Below are 8,693 nucleotides of genomic sequence, written 5' to 3' on the forward strand. Positions count from 1 at the left end.
AAATATGAATCCTGAAAAAGGTGCGGGAAAATGAGCATCCACGTTTGTGTGTCCGCGAGGCCCCTGAAGATGCCGTAGTAGTGGTCTTGGTTGTCCCTGTTGATGTAGATGGACTGGAGAAGACTTGCTTAGAGTTCCTCAAAAAAGGCAACTCGGGACTTGGTGCTCTGTAGTGTCAACTGCGGAGGAAATCATACAAGGTGGCGCCAAACCACGGCGTCGCCATCAGTCAGTGGTTCCTCGCAACGTTATCGTGCGTGAAAGGTTGGCCAGAAATGGACCCCAAAATAGTAGAAATGGTGTCAATGACCTCCAGCAACTTCTAAACTGCATTTTGAGCAGATTATTTTGGCACACTTACTTCGAATGAATGAATCAACCCATGGTATTATTTTGTTCAAATTGATTGTGAATCATTTTTCAAATTTTTTTTTTTTTGTTGTTTTCAAACATATCGAGCCATTCATAAGAATTATTTCAAACAATTCATCAGTAAAAATGTTTCATCTGACTTCAATTTTGACAGCCGTGCCTTCCGACTGTCCTGAATGGGGGTGTTGGGCATTGGCAGAGGCCTTCATTACTCATCCCGAGTGCCTTCCTGCCTGCGGGCTTTGTGCTTTGTTCCACTTTAGCTCGTCCTCACCTTCCGGACATGAAACTCTTGTTCAAACGCCGGCCGTTTTCCTGGAGAGCAAGATGAATGCTTGCCGCTTGCCCGCGATTGAAATAAATCAACTCGAGCTTCCGCTAATAAGCGTGGATGCAGAGTTTCTTTTGTCCTCTTTTTTGTTCCTTTTTAAATAATTGAGGAAAAAGAAATTGGATAATCCAACCGGAAAGATAAAGGAAGACAAAAAAAAAAGTGGAGCGAGCAAGTATGTCACAATTTGGAAATAGAAGAGACTTTTTTCTTTTGTATTTGATGAATCACTTTTTTGGACTTGGCTACGTTTTTTTTAAGTCTTCACTTTTAGCGGCAACGACTGGCTAGTTGTGATGACGTTAGAAACATCCACGCATGTAAACAAAAGGTCGAGTGTTCAACTGGCAACCTCCCTTGTTTTTGATGTGCCGTCGACTCCTCCTATTTGTGTTCTTCGACTATAAGAGAGTGAGCAAATGTGTAGTCCGCTGTGTTAGCATCTTGTGCCCGCTGATAACTAGCTAGCGGCCAACCGTTCATAATCGTGTTCGAAACGTTTTACGCGACATTATTCCAGTGGCCACTGTCGAGGTGTGATTAGAGCATCTGCAGAGTAGGTTCTTGATAGCAAAACCTTGGCAGAGGTCGAGACGGGACACGGTCTGCTGGTCAAAATAGCGCGTAACGCACCGCTACGTGTGCGCCTTGTTGTCAAATGGCTAAAAAACAGGGCGCCGGCAGGTGTAATCGGATTAATCCGCGCGTAATCAGATTAGCGGAGTCGAACGCACACTAGCAGTTGAAAAGCTCTCAAGGTGTCGCTTTAGCATTAGCGTGAGGATACCTTCTTTAGGTTGCTGTGCTTGCTAGTTCCCTGCTCGGCGTTGTGGTCGTGGACCACGTCCAGCGGGGTCTGGCGCTCCTTCAGCTTCAGGCTCTCGATCTCCGTCTTCAGCTCATTCAGCTGCTCCTGGAGGTGCTTGCTCTTCTCCATGTACTCCACCCTAGCACAGGGGGAGAGGATAGGTTGGCCAACTCTGACAGGGCGCTTGAGGGGGTGCGCTTCTTAAAAAATTGTTGACGGCTGCTCCGCGACAATCAAATCAGTGAAGCTCTATGCTAAACGGGGGCATGTGTTTTGTTTGTCTTTTCTTCCAAGGGTTGGGGTGCGGCAACTCTGTCGGTGTGTTAAAGTGGGTGCGCAGAAGGAAAAACCTTTGGAGAAAAGCAGTTGTATCATGTAAAATTGTTGTAACGAAACGTTAAACTGGCGGCATGAGGGATGGAGGTGTGCTGGCTCTGATGGCTGAGACAAAAAAAAAAACCCTAGTATATAACAAGAATATGCATTTATTTATTTTGAATAAATGGTCAAAAGTATATACATTTGGACAGCGGCTTCCAGAGTTGGCATGGCCGCCTTGGAGTGCCTCGTTGTCACGGTGTGGAAAAGCCCTGCTCATGACTGCATGGGATGTATGACAGCCACGAGGGGCATTTTGTGGATAGATTTTCAAACGGGTAAAGTGTGGGATACGAAAGATAAGATAAGAAAACCTTTATTTGTCTCACAATGGAGAAATTCCCAATTTACAGCAGCAGAATTATGAAGCGGAGACGTAGAAGAGCAAAAAGGATGCGAGATGAAGCAGCACCCATCAAGGTTATTCGCCAATGTCATCGGCGACTCACTTCTCTTTCTCGATCTCCATGGAGAGTCGTTTCATGTCCGTGTCTTTAAAGTCAAAGCTCACGTTCTCCTTGCTGAAGCTCAGCTCGGGAGGCATGCAGTCCATCGGCGGCGTGGGGTACTGGCGGAGGAGGAGGAGGACGAATCACAAAAACAAACCAAAAAAACAAAACAAAAAAAAACAAACACAAAACCCCAACAGGATCCGAAAGCAAACGGAAAACATGCTGGCAGCACAGTGGAGGAAGACAAGAATTCAAGCGCGTGCCAAGCCGTGTCTGCTCCTAATAGACAATCTAAATGGAAATCCTGCACTTGTCAATGCAAAGCGGCGGGCAGGCGACGTGAACGCATCTTGGCAGAGCATGAGAAGGCAATTTGAGAGCCAATAGTGCATGTGTTCGGGCCCTGTCACACGCATTTGACTGCATGCGAAATGCATGTGTGTGTGTGTGTGTGTGTGTGTGTGTCAAGGGGGAACAAAGGACTTTTATTTCTCTTCCATGACAGGTTACGTGCATTTCAGTCCATTAGGTTGACTACTACGTTAGCTTTGACACCTCGGTGCCGACTGTCACTCGTGAACAAAAGATTCCATGTTATGTGGGTGAATTTGAACGACCTGACGGTTTTATTTAGTTGAGTGATAATTTTAACCAGCAGGGGCAAATACTTGAACGTGGCACTGCCTATTCCCATACACACGTTGGAAAAACATTGGCTAATCCCAAAGTTATTATGGTTAACAACAACCAAAATAAAGTAAAAATTAAAAAAAAAAAACAACTTATGTATACTTTTAACAAATAGAAACGAAAATGCTTTTAAAAACAAAAAACTAACTGAAACTACATCTTACGTTTATGAAACTCTTAATTGTTGGATTCCAGCTTTCGATCAGGAGTGTCCAACCAGTCAGCCGTGGTCGACCATAAGGGGTGTCGGGGGGGAAATCGAGGGCATTGCTCATCATGGCATGCGTGTGTGCCATGCGTATGCATTTATGCATTTTAACAAAATTAAAACCAAATTAAAATGTACAAAAGTCCATACAAAATAAAAACGATACTGAAACATCCAAAACTATAACAACCCCGGTATTGGCCAAGTGTGTGTGAGCAAGGGAGTCATTTACTAAAACATAGAATGCTACATTAGCTTCCACAGCTAGCCTTCGACTGGCTAGGTTACTTGTGAATAAAAATTGTGTACTTGATGTGTGAACCGAAACTACAGCAGAGGTTTAATGCGTTGTGTGACCATTTTAATTAGCCACTCAACTTCCTAACCGATACTGACCAGCTGTTTGTGATAAAAGTGAAGGTTATTGTCAGGTAAACGCTTACATTAGCATCTATAGCTAGCCGGTGACTGCTCAGGTCACTTGTGAACAAAAACTAGACCGTTTTGTTGTGTGTATTAAATTAGTTGATTTCATTGCGTGACATCATTCAAGATTTCTATTGTGGTATTGACCATCTGCTCGTGAACAAAGTTCTTGGGGATTCCACTGAGTGAAGAGCGCCACGTTACCGTCTTGGCTTTCTCCATCGTAAGCGCATTACCATGTACACCCTGCTGGTGATCTCCAGGAGTTTGTGCTTGGCCCTGTGCTCGGACTGCCTGGCTTCCAGCAGGTCCTGCTTCAGCTGCTCTGCCTCCTTGGCCCTGGCAAATAACAGAAGGGTTACGAGCGAGCTTCGGAACGCGCCGCCGCTCGAGTGAAGCAAGGGGGGGAAAAAAGGACTGTCAAAGTCGTCGATGCGCTTTCAGACGTTTATTGAACGGAACAATCTAACACATGCAAAAATGAAAACACTCGGGAGGAGCTGCAGTAGACCGCCACTCGCGCCCAGATGCTCACACGTGGACAAAGCAGCCAGGTTGGGATGTCACTCACTCGACCACACCCCTTAAAGACGTCCAACACGACGGCCGCTGCTGCCGCGACTTTTGGCTTTGTCCCAATATCCAATCATTGCACTTGACATAACCAGTTTATTAGTACACATTCTCTTTGGTTGATTATTTAGGTTTGGTGGTGTTTGTTCTCCATTAAGGACGCAAAACAAAAGAAATGATGGTGGATCTTTGGGGGCTGAAATGGAATCAATGATATTTCAGTTTGTTTCAATGGGGAAAAACTGATTGGACACGTCGTAAAAGTCACACAAGAGAAGTCAAGTTACCACTGTGTTAAAGATTTTAACCTTTAACCCCAAAGAACAGATTATTTGATTACACCGGAGGTGCTCGTTTACATTCAGCAACCACGCTCGTCTGACAGCCCAGGCTCAATTGCAGTTACTGGCGAGTGGCTACAGGCGACCGATTACAAATGATTGCCCGATACGATTTGAAATGGAGTAATAAGGCCACAGTACCGTCGTCAACACTTGAAGCAGGTATTCCCCACAGTGTGAATGGAATTGTAATGAGAGCGTACGTGCGTGCGAGTGCGTGTGTCGAAAGCCAAAGATGAAAAGTCATTTCAAGCCTTGGCGGAGCTGGGTGAGACAACACAGATGATGTGATGAGAGAGGGTCACGTCGTCGATTCATACGATTAGCCGGCGTAAATTAAAGGCCGCCGCGCTGACCCGCGGCAGAATAAAATCGAGCGAGGCGATAAACTGAAATAAAGAATGGGCCTTTTGTTCTTTTCATTGGTACGCGTATGTGGGTGCACAGACTGAAAATTAGATTGAGTGTATGTCACTGCATATGGTGTTTAGTGTGTATAATTATCGTGTGTGCGCGCGCCCGCGCAATTGGGTGATGACTCGAAACGACCTGCGAACTGGTCGTTGAAAAAAACAAAGGGCGAAATCAGAATTATGCCTCGCTATTTGACGGCTATGGCTAATGCTGTCCTAGCAACTGGAATATTTGCCCAGCTAGCGCCTCGCTGTTGCCCGATTAACGCCATGCTAGCAACAAACGAAAAGGCATTTACAAACTTGGACGCCGGATCTGAGAGATGAACTAGTTTAGCGCGAGCTAGGATGAGCTTTGGACCAACTGAGATGGATTTCAAATGGGACCGAAGTTGAAAAACATCCCGCGTTCCCCCTTTGGCCCGGGGGTTGTTGGCGCGAGATCGTGGAGGTCAAGCTAAGTTCTTTTCAACTAAAAAGATGAACCTTTGCACACTGCGTCAACACGCCAGGGTCGGAGTGAGATGAGCGAATGTGGCTTTGGAAACAATGAATCACGATAAAAGCACGATATAAGTGCACTCTACGTAGCATTTTCATCAAATGGGATTCCCGTTCAGGCGGATTTGCAATTATACGCAAAGGCAGCTGTCACCTGCGTTGGGACTGGTCTGCCATCTTGAGCGCCATCCTGTCGGCCTCCAGCATTTTGTGTTCCATGAGCCGCCTCTCCTCGTGACCCCGCATGGCTGTGGCCTTGATGCGCTTCATTTCCGCCTCCGCCTCGGCCGCCTTCTGGGCCAGCAGCTTGGCCTCCTCCTCGGCGATCTGGGCCTTCTCGGCCAGGAGGTCCGCCGTCTGCTCCGAGCGCAACTGCAGAGGGATTGGAAATACGGGATTCTGATTCATGTTGCGTATGTGGAATATCAATGAAAATCCATCTTAAAATGACATCACAGTTGCTCGTGATTGGCTGAGCCCTGAGTAACTGTCATGTCATTTTCAGTTGAAAGCGAGTGGCAAAATGGCCGCCCCCTGACATGGATAAATCCGGGCGGATTTTGCTTCGATGATGCCGAAGGCCAGACGGTTGTTTGCAACCCACCAGGGCCTCGTTGGCCATTCGCGCTTCGTCTTGCAGCCGAACGAGCCGTCGCTCCAGGTCATCTCGCATGCGTTCCGCTTCCTCGCGTCTCTGCTTCTCCTGGTTCAACAGCTGTCTCTCCACCTGGACAGTGCGGGTGGGCGGAGTCCAAGCCACAATGAGACCAAAGCTTAATGCTAACTAACGCAAAAGGCCACAATGTACTTTTAAAAAACAAAATGCTCACATCATTTTGTCTATTGCAACTCTGTTAGCTTAATGCTAACATAGAATACAAAATACCAAGCACGGGCCCATAGAAATTAGCATTGATGTTATGATAGTTACAAACGGACAGTGGGGGGGGGGGGGTATATCTGTATATCTAAACACCACAACGTAAAATAAAATCACATGAATTATCTAAATAGTCTGCTAGCTTAATGCTAATTTTAACACAAAAACGCCATGGATGAATACTATCCATTGAGGGAAAAAAACGGATAATTGGGCCGAACAAAAGTCTGCTAGCCGAATGCTAACACGGAATGAAAAACGCCATACAGGAACGGCACATGAAAGCACGAGCGCAAATGGGGGGGGGGGGGGGGGGGCTTCAGGGAATGTGCGCGGGGAGAGCGCATGGTTTCGCGTACCTGCCTGCGGGCCCTCCCCTCCCTGGCCTGGGCCTTCATCTGCTGCACCTCCAGGGAGTCCACACGTCGTCTGCGCATGAACAAGTCGTGGCTGCCCACGCACAGCTGCAGGATCTGTGGGGCAACGTCACAATCAAGCTTCCCGCAGTTCACCAAAACTAACGGAAACTGTATTTTAATTTAATGGAAGCTCGTCGTTTGTCATCGGAAAAACGAAGACTCAAGTAAAGTCGAGAAACAAAGTACTTGAGTTACTTGATCAGTCGTGTCGATGGCAACTCACCAATTTGTTGACTCTCAACCGTGACGAGTTGAATTTGAAGACTTTGGCTTTCTTGTCCAGGGGTTTGATGGTAAACTGCAAGCAAAATCAGAGTTGACTCAATTATGGGACCGCAATAGTGTCACACATTTAGATTTTAAAAAAACAAAATGTAAACATAAATAAAAGCTCAAATAAAGGTTACACTTTGGTCATTGAAGTCAAATTTTCTCCAAAACAAAGTTGAAAAATATTTTAAATCTTTTCTCAAAAAGTCAAAGTTTTGCACAAAAAAAGAACAATTTTTCAAGAAAAAAGTTGCAGTCTAATCATGCTTTAAAAAAACGAAAAACAAGGTCATAATCTTACACATTTAAGCCAAAATTTTGAAAGATAAAAAGCCACGGCTGCTTCTGAAAAAAAGTAAGAATCATATGAAGATGAAGTCAATTTAAAAAAATATATTTTTTGTAGCTCAAATAGTGTATCGAATTTTGTTTGCGCCAAAAGTCATTTGAAAGCTAAAAAGTATCAAAATAGTATCTTAGGAGAACGGTCATATTTGCTATCCGTCAAATTTTGTTATTCGTAAAAAAAAACCCCAATAAAACTTCCAAATGAAGGTTTATCTTCGAATAAAAACACAACCTAATTCTCACACCATACTTAAACTAGGCTTGTGGGAAAACATGACGTCAAAGTGTAAATATTTTCCTATTCCGCGTGGAGTTCAATTGAAGGGTGCGACAAAAGCCTGAGAACACGCTGGCGTAATTGACTTCATAATCAAGCGCACGGAGAGGGCAAAACTCGCTGGTGGGCATTATTCCTTTTGACCTTTTGCCAAAATGTCAGCGTGTACTTGAAATGAAATTTGCTGTAAAAGTGCACAAACTGCCATTGAAAGGCCGCTGGTTTGGAAATAGGCACGGCTGAAATGGAGGGGCCTGTTGTTTTCAATTTGCATGCTGATGAGGAAAGAAATGTGAAAAACTTTGGATAGAGCTATGTTGACTTAGAATAAAGTCGCACTTTTTTAAAAAGAAGAACAAAGTGAATTTTGTGGGAGAAAAGACTTGTTGGAGAAAGGTAAGATGAGTGTAGGTGCAAATGATTAATCGATTAAAATTCAACTAGCGCTTAGCATTAATCGAGAGATATTCCTCCCCCGCCCCCCCAAAAACATTTTTGAAAAAAAATTATAGTTTCAAGAATCATTTCCAGTGAACTTTTTTAAATTCAATGCACCAATTTTTGGGGAGACAATATTTTTTGTGTAAAAGGTTTTTTTTCCCACCACTAGCTTAATGCTAACAAACAATGCAAACCGCAATTGAAGGGCGAACAAAACTAGCATGGATGTTGCGCGCCCACTAAACCTTGCGGAAAGTTGATTTAAAAAAGGTGCGATTCAAGTTACGAGCGTGACGACTCGTATCGTTTGGCACGACGATTGTACGCGTAAAGTAAAAAGAGAGAGGGAGTGGCGCGGGCACCTCTTTGTCGCTGTACGAGATGTTGCGGATCTCGTTCCAGGGGAAGGAACACTTGGGTGTCAGCCTGTTGTCCGGCTCGTAGATGTGCAGGCCCAGGGCGTCCACGCCCAGCAAAAGATCCGTTCCCTTTTTATTCTAAAAGTGTAAAATCAAAACATTTTGAAGCCGGAAATAGCGCCACACACATCCAATCCATACGACCC

At 45.0% G+C, this 8,693-nt stretch overlaps 1 protein-coding gene across 1 annotated transcript; it reads right to left on the reverse strand.

The window, feature by feature from the left end:
* Nucleotides 1-1,475: 1,475 nt before the first annotated feature.
* LOC147185312 (merlin-like) lies at nucleotides 1,476-8,625 on the reverse strand (the record flags this gene model as incomplete). Its single annotated transcript, XM_086104621.1, has 8 exons — nucleotides 1,476-1,650; nucleotides 2,339-2,457; nucleotides 3,902-4,004; nucleotides 5,648-5,865; nucleotides 6,098-6,220; nucleotides 6,733-6,846; nucleotides 7,016-7,090; nucleotides 8,491-8,625. Coding segments are annotated over 8 exons (1,062 nt in total), but the record flags the coding sequence as incomplete, so codon positions are not given.
* Between the last annotated feature and the right edge of the window lie 68 nt (nucleotides 8,626-8,693).

The sequence above is a fragment of the Hippocampus guttulatus genome, unplaced genomic scaffold (assembly GCF_054856545.1).
Source record: "Hippocampus guttulatus isolate MCC_2025c unplaced genomic scaffold, RoL_Hgut_1.0 HiC_scaffold_187, whole genome shotgun sequence".
NCBI lineage: Eukaryota > Metazoa > Chordata > Actinopteri > Syngnathiformes > Syngnathidae > Hippocampus > Hippocampus guttulatus.